Genomic DNA, 14,849 nt, shown 5'->3' on the forward strand with positions numbered 1-14,849 from the left:
TAATTTCGTTTTAATTGACATACATACATACTATTATATTACATTTGTAACTCATTACACATTATGTTATTAACATGCACAGAAAAATAATCAAACTCACGCAACCTTTTAATTTTTTGTGTATATCATTACAATATTATTTTCTTTAAATTTTCCTTGGAGCTATGAACATTTATACCTAACATCAACCGAGCGACTTCAGGAGTGAGGTGACCCTGCTAGTATATATTATTACGACAAAATAATAATTAAATATTAAATACTACAATGATATATTAGAATTATACATGTATGGACCTTGGCAAAAATCGATCCCTTCGCTCAGAGTTCGCCATCAAGGACTGTGCTAAAGCAATCATCACTCTGGGGGAAGATACTCTAGTTTGGTCCTTGAAAATGTGGTTAAACATAGGGGGTTTTCAGGACGGTCCTTGAAACTACAAAAAGTCCTGGAAGTTGGCCTTACACATACGGAATGTCCTTGAAAATGGACTTATATGTACTTATGTGAAAATATATAAGTATATGGACATTTATTGTGTTAATAAAATTAATAACATACTTTGATTAAAAGAAATTGACGCGAAAGAAGATTGTTAAGAACAACTATTAAAAGTTAACAGACAGTTAACAAAGCAAACTAAAATATTGGCTTAGGAAATGTTTTCTTAGCGTTTACACAACGTTGGAAATTATCGCTATTCTATATTAATAAAACTATGAACCTTTCTATATAACATTTATATAGTATTTCAAAAACAGTTAAATAACTACAAATATTTCGATGAAAAATAAAGAAATAAATGAATTCTTATATCGTCGATCCCTATGAAGAGTAGTACAGTTCGTGTTTTTGCGGCGAAGAGTAGTACAGTTCAGATTTTTGCGGCGAAGAGTAGTACAGTTCAGATTTTGCGTCGAAGAGTAGTACAATTCAGATTCTCGCAGCGAAGAGTAGTACAGTTCAGATTTTCGCGGCGAAGAGTAGTACAGTAATGCCGGAAAGAATAATGTTTGCTCGGCCAGGTAATAAATTACCCAAGGCGCAATTAAGGCTATTTTTGGAATTGTGGCTGACTATATTTGTTATAATTTTATTAAAAATCTTGGGCAAAAATATTTGACAAAGCCTGGATGATGTCAGCGTGGTAACGGCGGGATCAGTCAAAACTGGGGAACTCTATGATTTCCAACATGGTAATGAGGCATGCAATGGCTTGCATTCTAATAACGCCGAGAATATTAGAATTCGTGCATTACCAGTTGGAATTATATTAATACTAATTTCTTACTTTAACACTACAGTTTTTTCGGAGCTTATAAACCTCGAATAATGTGCTGTTTTATTTGAAAATCCGTAATATATAAATACAGTAGCACCACGAAGGCGAGTTTAAGAAGCAGACGAAGCGGCGGCGCCCATGACACTATTTACTTCTATATTGGTGTTCAAATTTTTCATTATGCAAAAAAAAAATACTTATCATTGCTGTTGGTAAGGTTATTGGCTTATTAGAATGTTTTCTGAGCTAAACTATGATTTCCAACAAAAATATTAGTGAAAAGGCTGCTGATTTTTATAATATGTGAGTGTATAATCCACAAATGCTAAAATCACGTTTTTTTTCTTTAGCCCGAAATGTGTTAGGACTGTTAAGTTAGCCGCAAGAAGTGTTAGGACCGTGAAGTTAGCCGCACAGCTATATACAGATGGGAATTGCTTTCTCAAGAAAATGTAATAATATATTACGATATTTAGAATTAAGAGGTTGCTGGTGCATACTCTGCGTTCCGAAGCAGTAACAGTAACTAGCTTGCCAGGGTAGCCAATGAAAGGTTCAGGTTGTTTTCGGTGTTTTGGTATAAAAATCATTAAAGTACGGTGTCTAGGTGTAAAGGATGGCCGATGACGATGTCTAGGTGGTGCGCTCTATGGTTTTTGGTGTCTAGGTAAATAAATCATACGAGGGCGGTGTCTAGGTGTACAGGGTGGACAATGATGAGGTCCAGGAGGCGCGCTCCGTGATTTTTTGTGTCTAGGTGTAAAAATCATTTGAACGCGGTATTACAGGGTGGCCGATGGCGACGTCGAGGTGATGCGCTTTGTGGTTTTTGGTGTCTTGGTGTAGAAATAATTCGAGGGTGGTGTATATCAGAACAATCAGTGATTTGATGGTAGTGATAAAAATGTTACAAAAAAGCTGTGGTCGAAAGGTGTTAAAGATGCTTATATTTTATTTTTACGACGTGGAATATGAAATACTCAAAAACATTTAATAAAAAGGATTAAAATCGCTAAAAAAATTAACTTTTAAAAAACTAAAAGGTTAGGCGAGTTTGATATATTCCGCAACGAAATTACAGATAGAAAAGAACTCAGATCAATCAAACAAAGTCAAGTTTATTATATTTAATCATAATGAAGCGAGAAACAACTCTCAAGATAATTACTAGGTAACTTGCCATGCCCGTTTCATTCTGTTTAGTGGTAAACAACTAAAATTTTTTTTTTATGTATTAGAACGTCATACAAACACCATAAGTACAATGAAACGTACATGGCAATACGGCGGTCTCATTTGTAAAATTATAACAAGACTTACTGTAAACTGTTGAATTTTTTTCTAAATACGTCATTCGAGTACTTAAAAATGCCGAGTAGCTTAATGTTTGAAGTAGCTCGATTTTCCGAGTACCTCGAATTTTTCGCGTATTTGTCTCGACTCGGTACTAGACTCGACAAGTCGACTTTTTCGATCAAGTTACTCGAATTTTCGAATGCTCGCACACCCCAAATAATCTCCTCTCCTACTACGTACTGCAGCAGCGTTTCTTCTCTGGCATTGCAGTCTGAGCTTCTCCAACAAGTGTGATGCGTATTTTCATAGAATCCTATTATGAGCCTATTGCCTGTGGCTTCGCATTCCCCACCGCACAGTGAAATAAATGTTTTAGGTGGAAAACTATTTCAATGTACTTATGGTGTTTTTATGACGTACTACATGGAAAGAAAATTTTAGTAGTTCACCAATAAATAAAATGAAACGGTCATGGCAAGTTACGTAGTAAGTATCTTGAGAGTTTTTCCTAATTGATCATTATATAACTTAACTTTAGGTTAAGTAAGCCCTTTATTGACCAAATAAAATTTTGTTGCTTCATTATAATTAAATATAATAAACTTGGCTTTGGTTGATTGATCTTAGTTCTTTTTTATCTGTTATTTCGTTGCGGAATATATAAAACTCGCCTAACCTTTTACTTTTTTAAAAGTTAATTTTTTGAGATTTTAGTACTTTTTAGTACATTTTTTTAGTATTTCATATTTCTCCTAAAAATAAAATATAAGGATCATTAGCACCTTTTGACGATGTTTTTTTTTTTGTAACATTTTTATCACTAACATGAAATGACTGATCTGATACAATACCCTCGAATGATTTCTATACCTAGACACCAAAACCAAGTGCAAACTACCTAGACCTCGTCATGGCCACCCTGTATACGTAGACACCGTTCTCGTATGATGTATGTACCTAGAAATAAAAAACCGCTGCCAATTTATTGGCACGTAGCTTTCTCCAACTAAATTTATAGGTCCAATAAATAAAATATTGTTTATAGCACAGTGTGGCTGAAATTCGCTGTTAAGTTACGCCTATCTGTGACTAGAGTAGTCCTTTATTGCACCGTGTTTATCACACTCGCTACGCTCGTGCGCTAACCTCACGGTGCAAATAAGGACTTCTTTAGTCACGAATTGGTGAGACTTGCGGATTTAAGCAGTCTGTGCTATTAAATTTTATATGATACTCTTGACTTAAATGGTTCAGTTTAACACGGCGCTTAGCGCCCCCGCTACGCTCGAGTGCTAACTGCGCCGTGTGAAAAAAAAAACATTTAAGTCACACGTATCGTAATGTACTATTTAATATATCTATATATCTGCTGGCTAATGTATGAGGCGGTTTTTGATACATAATTTATTATAAGTTTTGGATGGTTCATAGTCCAAAAGTTTGCAGACCCCTCTGTTTTTTTATTATAAAATATAAACACTGTCGTCAATTTTTTTTCACAGAAATTCACGCATGTTTATATGTGTTTCTAACCAACCTAACCATCAAAACAACAGGCTATTCATTAGATAGGTCGCTCGCGCAATTTTCGAGAAAACGATTTTTAGCTCTTTAGTTGAAAACCGCTCAACAAAATCGTTTAAAATTTCAGTAGCAGATAGCTTTTTTTATGGTGAATCACCAAATAAAATTTTGAAGCATTTGACTACATTGTTTTAGAGATATAAGAAATTAAAAAATATTTAAAAACAATTGAAACCTTGATATCTCACGAACCATAGGGGTTTGAAAGCTGCGCAATGAACTTAGCCAAAACACATAAAATATCTACTTTTGCCTGTAATCTCAAGTGCAATAAGGCCTTTTCGCGTCCGTAATCGAGGCACAAAAAAACTCATTTTTTCAGTTTTCAATTTATTACTCAAAAAATAAGTGATCAAATCACTTGAAATTTAAATGGGATATAGTTTGACACGTGACCAATCGACATAATTTTTTTCGCGAGGTTATGACGTTTAGTTTTAAAGATATAAATTTAAAAAAAAATCACCTTTTTCATTTTATCTGCCGAATAAAGCGGTCGATCCCGAGCACCAAACGAGGATAAGTAGGTAATTTTATTCTCTTTCAAATGCATTATAGCTCAATTGTTTGTAACAATGGGATGATTGATAAAAACGCAAAATAGTGTTTTTTAAAAATCAAAAAATGACCATGAAAAAAATGCTGCCTTCTGCATTGACTTCGGTGGTGGGTGGCTTGAGCCCCCACACCCGTATGATTCATTTACCTAGACACCAAATACCACGCCCTACTGAAAAATCTTCAGTGAAAATCAGATGATCTCTAAGTGATTTTCAAGGGAAAAGTATGCCAATTTCGTGTTTGATCAGCAGATGATTTACAGGTGAAAAGCATGTGACCTATTATATTAAAAACCCAATTTTTTCGCATTTGATTAGCAGATGATTAATAGATGAAAATCATGTAACCTTTTATTACTTTAAAATATTATGTTTTGGATTTATATTTGCTATAATTGAATAAACTTTTTAAACATTATCATTATTATTTTTATTTTTATTATAATGGTTATAATGATAGATTGTTCGCGTTTGCTATTTATTGTGATATTAGTAATGTGCGGACGAATTGGAATTTTCAGCAAAAACCTTAAAACACGCTTCGAAGTAGGTTTGTATACGAAACTCCAGCTGCGGTAGCATCCAGTAGCCACAAATTATTGCTACGAGCTCGACAATTTTTTCGAGCCCGACTCCATTTATCTTCCGTGTATCTTAATGTGTAAGTAGCCAGGAATTTCTCATCTGCCTCGTAATTTATCCGGCGCATCGGAAATTTCGAGAGACAGCGCGCGAGTAGGGTATCGAGAGAGCAACATCTGTGTTAGAGTCGCCGGAGATGAGAGGAGAAAAGCTGGGCCGAAAAATCAGCCCAGGGCATTTTTTACGCGGAAAGTGACCCGGCTTTCGTGTTACCTATACTCTCTCTGGGACGCATTCCCCCTGGCGGCTGGCCTCTCGCTTACTCCTTTACTTAAAAAATTAGTTTTCTAGTTTGTGCGAGAGGAGACCCCTCCCAAAATTTTAGCCCAATTAATCGAAAATTGCGTGAGACATCGCATCTCACACATTTTTCGCGCACGAAACTATAAGGCACTTCCGTGTCGCGGTCGTGCCGGAAAAAATAGAATATTTATAAAAGGGACTACAAAAAAATTACCTATCTCACTAGTGACTTCGCTTGCGCGATAAAGTATGGCTGTGACGTATAATAATGATGAAAGGTTACCTCATTTATGGAACGAAAATTGTGTCCATTTTTCACAAAAATCGTTTGTTTTCGTGATACGATTGATACAAGTCAGGGGTAAAAATATGTTGTCCAAACATTTCATTCTCCTTTAGAATAATTGTTACCGAAAATTAAAATAATTTTTATCCGGCGATTTTTTTTGACCTTTTCACCCCAGCACCCCTATTTCCACTCTTAAAATGGGGGATGATCGCAGCACGGTCATCGAGTTCGAAAGGACTCGAAAACCACTTGCGAATATTTTTTCACTGTTTTTTTTTTAATTATTTTAAGCCTCGTTTTATAATTTTCACCCCCAACATAAGGGATGATGATCAAGTGGATGTAGCTGTAGCTTCCTGTAAAATTTACTTATCGCACACCGTTCTAAAGTGTGATAGAATCACTTTTCAAAATTATATCTCGCGAAAGAAACAGTAAGATTGCCGGAGAACAGCACGTAAAAAGAGCCCCATCCCTTACGGCGCGTATGAGCAGCCCCCCGCTATCAATTCCTACCTAATCTAATACTTTAAAGTTGTCTGGGATGTCTACTTATTGACTCGCGCGCTGAATTGTCTGCTTTTTAAACTAGCTCTGAAGTAGCTGCTTCTTGCTACTCGAAAAAGGAATCTGGTTGTTGGACGATTTTCTCGACTACCTGCTCTTTCTGACACGCTTTCTGGAGTAGCTGCTTACTGACGCATTTTCTAGAGCAGCTGCATTCTGGCTCGTTTTCTGGAGTAGCTGCATTCTGAGACTTGGTCTGAAGTAGTTGCTTCTCATTCTCGACCGTCGATATGTTGTTGATACGGTTGCTATGCATTATGTTATAGGTAACCACTCCGAGTTTAAACATAATAGATTTTTGAATATCAAATACAATTAAAATAACAACTGCAGTGGAAATATTTTCAACTTATAAATTACTATCTATTTTAAAATTGGCGGTTGGCGAGCAAAGCGAGTTCAATTTAAAAATTAATCATTTTGGAATGAACAATCAAAATCGTAATGAGAAGATTTAGAAATTATAAAATTATAAAATTATCTAGCGCGCCACACGCGGCCTTACGGACACGGTGGCTTGCTGCCTTGCATCGCGAAGCGATGCAAGGCGCGCAAAACGCTTCGCGTGTAAGGCACGACCATTAACGCTCGCGCTCGCCTCAGATCGCGAAACGCGAGCGTCAGGCAATCAATTAGAGCTTTTGGGCCAGATAGGGCGTGTCACACCGAAATTGTTATTCAATTATATGTACCAAAAATCGTTTCTAGGGTTATTATTTATATAAAGCGTTTTGAAAAAATGTTTGTCACGGTAAAAAGTTTAAAAATGTGTTTTTAAAATACCTACAACTTTTATATTTAAGGTTTTTATGTATAATGTATAGCCTCAAAGTTTTATGATGAATACTGAAACTTCTTGCTATAAAAAAATCGATTTTGGCCTGTTAACTTGAATTAAAAGCATTTTCAAGCTTAAGTGTAAATAGGAAAAAGTTGTATTTCTTCAAGATCTACAACTTTTCTTTATAACTTTTTTTTTTAGAATGCATAGAATTCGAGTTAGAGCAAAAAAACCGTTTTTAGCGATTTTTTGATGTGACTGCATTCTGCATATACATGCAGGATCAAGCCAAAAATAAATTTGGCACCTTACTATTACGAGAGGAGTTCGCACACAAATGTTTAGCCCGATTGATAAAAGTCTCTTAAAGATAATCGTGTAACACCTAAATTTGTATTCAAAAAACACGCAAAAATTGAACAAATTGTGCCCGCATTTTAAAAAAACGTAGACGATCGGGATAAAAAAAAAATTGTTTTTAGGTTTGCGCAAGAGGGGACTCCTTCCAAAATTTCATCCCGATCGGTCAAAAATTGCTTGAGATATCGCATCTAACACATTTTTCGATGACAAAACTATAAGGCACTTCCGTGTCGCGGTCGTGCCTAAAAACGAAAATTGAAATTAGGGGGTTAGCAAGCGAAACGAGCAGGGGGGTACCCCCCTAGTAAATAATAATATAAATAATATTCAAAAAGATTCTAATTATATTTGCAAACGATAAAATTATAATAAAAATAATAATAATAATGTTTAAAAAGTTTTTTTAATTATAGCAAATATAAATCCAAAACATAATATTTTATAGTAATAAAAGGTTACATGATTATCACCTAAAAATCATCTGCTAATAAAATTCGAAAAAAATCTTAATGAAAAATCATCTGATTTTCACTGATGTTTTTTTAGTAGGGCGGAGCGCACCACCCAGACCTCGTCATTAGCTGCCCTGTACACCTAGACGCCGTTTTCGTATGATGTATTTATCTAGACATAAAAAATCACGACCGCACCCCCTAGACTTCATCATCGGCCACCCTGCACACTTAGACGCCATCCCCGTATGATTTATTTACTTAGACACTAAATACCATGGAGCGCACCACCTAGACCACCTCATCGGCCACACTATACACCTTATAGACACAGCCCTCGAATTAGTTTTACATCTGGACACAAAAAACCACGAAGCGCACCACCCAGACCTCGTCATCGACTACCCCGTACACCTAGACACCGCCCTCGAATTATTTCTACAGCTAGACACTAAAAACTACATGTGAGCAAGCATGCAGAAAACCGATGAGAAAGCAATATCCATCTGTATATAGCTTTGCGACTAACTTCATGGTCCTAACACTTGTTGCGGCTAACTTGACGGGCCTAACATTTTTTGATTTGATTTGAGCATTTTCTGAATGACACACTCGTGTATTACATCAAAGGTAGCTGTTTTTATCAATTTTTTGGTTGAAAATCATAGTTTGGCAGAATAAAACATGATATAAGTCAAAATATGTTAGAGACAACAAAGAAACGCATTTATTTCTTTGTAATGAAAAATGTGAACCCCAACATAGAAGTAAATAGTAGCGCGTGCGCAGCTGCTTCGTCTGCTTCTCAAACTCGCCTTCATGGCGCTGCCGCGCCATTTGATATCTCGGTAACGGATCGATCAATCGATTTGAAATTTTCACAGGTCGTGTGTGATGCATAAAGGAAAAGATATATACTCATTTGGAGAGATTCTCATTACTTTGCTATATCTCCGGACCCTCCTTAAGGTGGATCTCCACTGAGTTTTTGCCAATAACTCGAAAATTTTTTTATTATATATTTTAATTGCTTATAGATTTATAAACATTTTAAGACCAACCTGATGTAAAAACTCAAAATTATACCAATGCTATAGGCGGTTAAGTAAAATATTTTACATTAGATTACATACAAAAATAAAACTTTAAACGCATTTTTCTTGTATGTCATTTGACTTCAAAAAGTTCCTTGCGCAAGGCATTTATATTAATCCTTTTGAAAATGTTTACACTTATACTTTAGAACATCTTGAAAAGAAGTTAGAATTATTATTTAAGGTATCTGTTCTGGAAAAAGTTGTTTAATTATGACTATTATTAAATCATGGGTTTTTTAAAAGAATTTTACTGTTTAATAAATTCTTGATTTATTACATATGAACAATGAGAGTTTGCGTAATAAAAATGCTCTCTGCGTATGACAGGGTTGAGACTGTCGTAATAATTAGATATAGATGATTTATTTCATATGAACAATGAGAGTTTGCGTAATAAAAATGCTCTCTGCGTATGACAGGGTTGAGACTGTCGTAATAATTAGATATAGATGTTCTAATAAGAACACCCTTATTCCAATTTTTCTATTATACTAATTAATTGATTAAATATTCCATGTGCTATATTTTAAATAAACAATTGACGTAAAAAAACGGTAGTTTTACTGCGAATTATCTGTTTCGTTTACTAAATTTTAATATGAAACACGTTTTAAAATAATGAAATATTATAAATTATTATATTTTCCAATAAAATATGTTAATGAAATGTTTGACTGTTTTAATATATATTAAACAACATGAATATATTTTTAATATGCTATGCACTACCATTACATATTTAAATCAAATAAATATAATAATGGATTTGTCGACCTGTGTAAATATTTTTTACTATGAATATCATAATTTATGATTGGAAATAATATAAAAAATAGTTAAAATATCACACTTGAATAATAATGATAAAATTGATGATCATAATAACACAGCCATTATCATAACTATGATATGTAATACATTTTTTGATATCTTTAACAAGCGGTTATTATTATTGTTATATATAAAAAATGACAATAGCAATAATTTAACAAAAAAAAAAATAATAATTAACTCGTTATTATGGTATATACTTAGGAACAATAATGGCGATAACTCAGCCAAACAATTTGTATATTGGTATTATATATTTAGACTTTATAATAGCGATTAGTCAGCCAATCAATTTGTATATTAGTATTATTTATTTAGACTTTATAATGGTGATAACTCTGATAAACAATTACCAGTGTACATAAAATTTATTTTATTCTATTTATTTTTGAAATATTTAATTGTTTTGAAAAAATGTCCAAATATACTATGTTTTTTGTATATATTTTCGTATCAATATCTAATTTTATTCGTTTTTTTATCACCTTGACCACGACTGAATACAGGAGTTCATAAATAGATTCCAACTTTGGCAAAAGATTGACCTTAAAATGTATTTATAGTCATAGCAAAACTCTATCTTATCGTAAATTGTCCTGTTATTGTACGAAACGGTATTTTCTTTAATGATGGACTTAGATCGATTCTTGGCAATAAGACGATTTTACCAAAATACTTACCAGTTATGATTTCTCCAGCTAATGAATATTTTTCCCAACACGCGCATGAAATGGGCCTTTTTTCATGCCTAAAAGTAGGGTAGAAAATCGTCCATTCCAAGCGTGTTAGAAAAAGTTTGAGCTCAAATGGAGAGAAAATTATTTTCTCTCCGCTTAATGAGTAGCGGGGAGAAATTTTTTTTCTCTTCTCTGTTAATACCCGTTTTACAAAAATCTCGAATTTTTCTCAAATTTTTTTATTTCTTAAAATTTCTCAAATTTTTAAAATTTCTTAAATTTTTTGTGCACGGCTTAAAATGCACGATCTCCTACCCAACTTACGCATAAAAAAGTCCCTTTTATGCCCTTGTTGGAAAAAACACGGTGTGTAACACGGGAATAAAAGCTATGTCAGACTTGGGTGAGGTGTTTTCAGCACTCGTCTACGTCTCGTGCTGAACACCTCACCCACGCTTGACATAGCTTATTTTCTCTCCTTGTTGCACAATTTACTTTTTTAATAGTTTTAATAACAATGTTCCATTACAAAGACCGCCATCAATAACTAAATTTCTCAAACAACTAACTTTTGCACCTTTTTTCAAGATTAATTTATGTGGTGGTAAACCATTTGGTGAAAACGAATTCAGAAATTCAGTTGGTATTGCGTTTATAATATTGCCATCATTTTCACTTTTAATTTTATCATCACTATAAAAGATAAAGCTTTTTCCATCAATTTCCATTCATCAATCAACTATATTTTCATCAATTTATAATATATTGGAATTAAGAGGTGATAAAATTACTTTGTTTTTTAAAGATAAATCATTTGTATCAATTTTATGATTGAAAATTTCTGTGGTCAGATCATTATTACAGATCAATTCTTGTGGAATTCTTTTAACATTATTTTCTCTTGCGGCGAGCTGCGTTGCAACGCGGGTTAATCTCAGGCGTTGGGAGAGTTCTCCATCGCACCGAGGGATTGCGATCTGGTCGAGTATTGCCGAGTTTTTCCCTGAAATCGAGCCCCGTTACAATATTCAAATCGTACTTAAAAAATATTATATTATTACAATTCGATTGATTGTTTTGTCTTCTTCAATTAATGACTATTATAAAATTGTGTACTAAATATGCTTGACTATTTGTAATTTTGGGAGTTTAAATATTATATAAATAATAATAAGTAACAAGCAATACGAATATTACAATGTTTATTTAATTATTTGATCGATACACTATATATATATATATACGGGGCATTCCGCGTCAACTGAGACAGAGCTGTACCCAAAAATTCTTCTGACCTGAACATTTTTAAAAAATCATAAAAGTTAGCGTTTTTTATCTACTTTCGATTACCGAGTGGCGCTTTTTTTAAATTTCGACCCTAGGTAGAGCTATACGTCCCCTAACCTCAAAGAAAATACTGTATTACGATTGAAATGCTTATAACTTTCCACAGGAGCGGTCATTTTCTACTAGTTAGTCTAAATTTATATTAAGTACCTGTTTGTTAGTTAGCTACATATATTCTTATCAGTTCCGACTGTTGCTTCCCCTTCTTGATTCTCATATGTATAACTAACTTACAAGCAGGAACTTAGTATAAACTTTTTAAACGAAAGGAAAATGAAAGAGCTTTAATTTAAGCCTTAAATAGTTAAAAACGTCCGCCTGGGTCGACAGTTATGAGGATTTTAAGAAAGCAAAAACAGCACAGGCTTTTCTTTGATTCAGTTATTTGAGATTATTCGTAGATATATTCACAAGTAAAAATGCTTATAACTTTTGACCCAGGCAGTCCCTGTTTGTTGGCTATATATATGGAAATCAAGAAGAGAAACAAACAGTCGTAATTGATAAGAATATATATGACTAACTAACAAACAGGCACGAAATATAAATTTTTAAATTAAAAGTAGAATAAAAGAGCTTTCATTTATGCCCTGGCTGATTAAAAATGACCACTGCTGTAAAAAGTTATAAGCATTTCAATCGTAATACAGTATTATCTTTGAGGTAAAGCGACGTGTAGCTCTGCCTAGGGTCAAAATTTAAAAAAGTGCCACTTCCCCTATAGCACCCGATATTTTGGCAACATTGCCTCAACATTGCATTGCAAGACTGACTAGATTCAGTAATATTGCTAGTGCTTAGAACAACATTGGTGCAACCGTTAGGCAATGTTGCCACGCACCAAAATGTCCGCCTTTTCATTACAAGGTTGGTTGTCTTCCACATAGGTCCCAATATTTGGGGACATTGCCTAAAGATTTTATTACCAGATATCGCAATATTGCACGAAACCTCATTAATATTGTTGCAACTATTCAGGGAACATTGCTACTAGATTGTACAATATTCAATCAATATTGCGATTACCTTAAATTATTTTCACATTAGTATACAAATTTTTATTATGATACAATAATTATAATTTGAGGTTATCGCAATATTAATTAAATACTGTACAATCTAGTAGCAATGTTTTCTGAATAGTTGCAGCAATATTAATGAGTTCCCACCTTCAAAAAATATTGCCGAAAGATTAGGTGCTATAAACTCCCGAAACGGGCATAAGAACCCTCCATATAGCACCCAATATTTCGGCAATGTTTCCTCAAGGTTGCATTTGTGGATTCGTCATATTCGAAAATATTGTGCGAAGGTTAAATAACCTTCAAGAAATTTCCCTGCAATATTGCTGTAAGGCATCGTGTTCGTTTTTGGATTGAATTTCCAAAATACAATAAGCATATTGTGTCATAACTTATACTTACAGTACATTTTGTGTGAGTTAATCATACCAACTCGTGTTATATCTGTGTGTAGGAGCGGGAGCTATGGAGAGAGGGGCATTCAAATTTTCAAAAAACATAATGATCAATATAATCGTTCATTATGTTCAAAATAACATAACGAACGATTTTCTTGTTGTTTTGCGGGCGGGGGGGGGGGGGGATATAGTTAAAACCTATATGGCCCCAAATCTTTGGGCAATATTACCCAAATGTTAAAATTGTAAATATTGATTTGTCTGTATCGGTCTTCCCAAAGCAGGATGACCGATACAGAGAAATCAATATTTTTTATCACCACCCTGGGATAACATCAGATTGGGAAAAAATCCATTTTCTCTAAAAATATTGTTAAAATTGTAACTTAGCCAGAGTAGATAATATTGTGTAAGTATTATATAACCTTTATGAATTTTTTAGCAATATTGCTGAGGACCAAAATGTCTGTTTTTTCATTGTATGGTTTTTGCGGGTAATCCCCTAAAGCATCCAATATTATCTTAATATTTTATTTCCAGATTCCGCAATACTGTACATAATTATGCTGCAACTATTAGGCAACATTATTATCCGATTGAACAACGTTTCTCACATTGCAATAATATTAATAATTTTTCGCATTAGTATACAAAATTTGTATACCGATGCGAAAATTTTTCAACATTGCAGCTATGTAAGTGACATGTATTGTCGCCTGATGACTGCAGCAGTATTATATTCAATGTTGTGCAATCTGGGTATGCAATATTGAGGCAAGATTGAATGCTGTAGGGTTTTCCGCAAAAACGCTACAATGAAAAAACAGACATCCTTCTTATATAATCATTCCACAATATTATCTAATTTAGTCAATCTGGAAATTCAACATTCAGGTAATACTGCCCAAACATTAGAAGCTATATGGGAATAAGTATAAAATATAAAATAATATATACAATAATAAAAAAAATTATACTTACAGGCATTCAGGGGAGATAACAGGGTTCTACAGCAATATCGACAGCAAACCAGATATACGCCCACGAAGGAAATCAGTGCCATTAGTGTCAGAACTGGTAAGAAATCTTAAGATTATTAATTCGTAAAAAGCAATTTCTAAAAAAGCTTGATGCTAATAATTAAGAAACACTTTCTTCGTATTTTTGTAATGTTACGAATAAAAGTGCAATGAAAAAGTGACAGACCTCGAGCTTGAACCGAGATTCTCTGACTCTTGAGGCAGAGCTCTGTCGTCGCTCCACGGCCGCCACCCACATTGCACTTTTCCCCATATAGACCTCAATTTTTCAGCAACATTGCTTAAATGTTGCGTTCACAGATTCGCTGGATTCAATAATATTGTTGAAAGATTATAAAACCTTGCTAAGCTTTTGGAGCAATATTGCTGTAGATCGC

At 33.9% G+C, this 14,849-nt stretch overlaps 1 protein-coding gene across 17 annotated transcripts in view; it reads left to right on the forward strand.

Annotated features, from left to right (window-relative positions):
• LOC107981437 (protein unc-13 homolog A) overlaps positions 1 to 14,849 on the forward strand; it is an 893,220-nt gene that overhangs the window by 600,168 nt on the left and 278,203 nt on the right. For all 17 annotated transcript variants that reach the window (XR_004345256.1, XR_004227182.2, XR_004227183.2 and 14 more), the window contains one exon: positions 14,416 to 14,509. Coding sequence is in view for 14 of the 17 variants with exons in the window: in XM_031927059.2 (XP_031782919.1) it covers positions 14,416 to 14,509 (94 nt within the window). In the remaining 3 variants the exon portion in view is untranslated. The remainder of the gene's footprint in view (positions 1 to 14,415; positions 14,510 to 14,849) is intronic.

The sequence above is a fragment of the Nasonia vitripennis genome (genome assembly GCF_009193385.2).
Source record: "Nasonia vitripennis strain AsymCx chromosome 3 unlocalized genomic scaffold, Nvit_psr_1.1 chr3_random0009, whole genome shotgun sequence".
Lineage (NCBI taxonomy): Eukaryota > Metazoa > Arthropoda > Insecta > Hymenoptera > Pteromalidae > Nasonia > Nasonia vitripennis.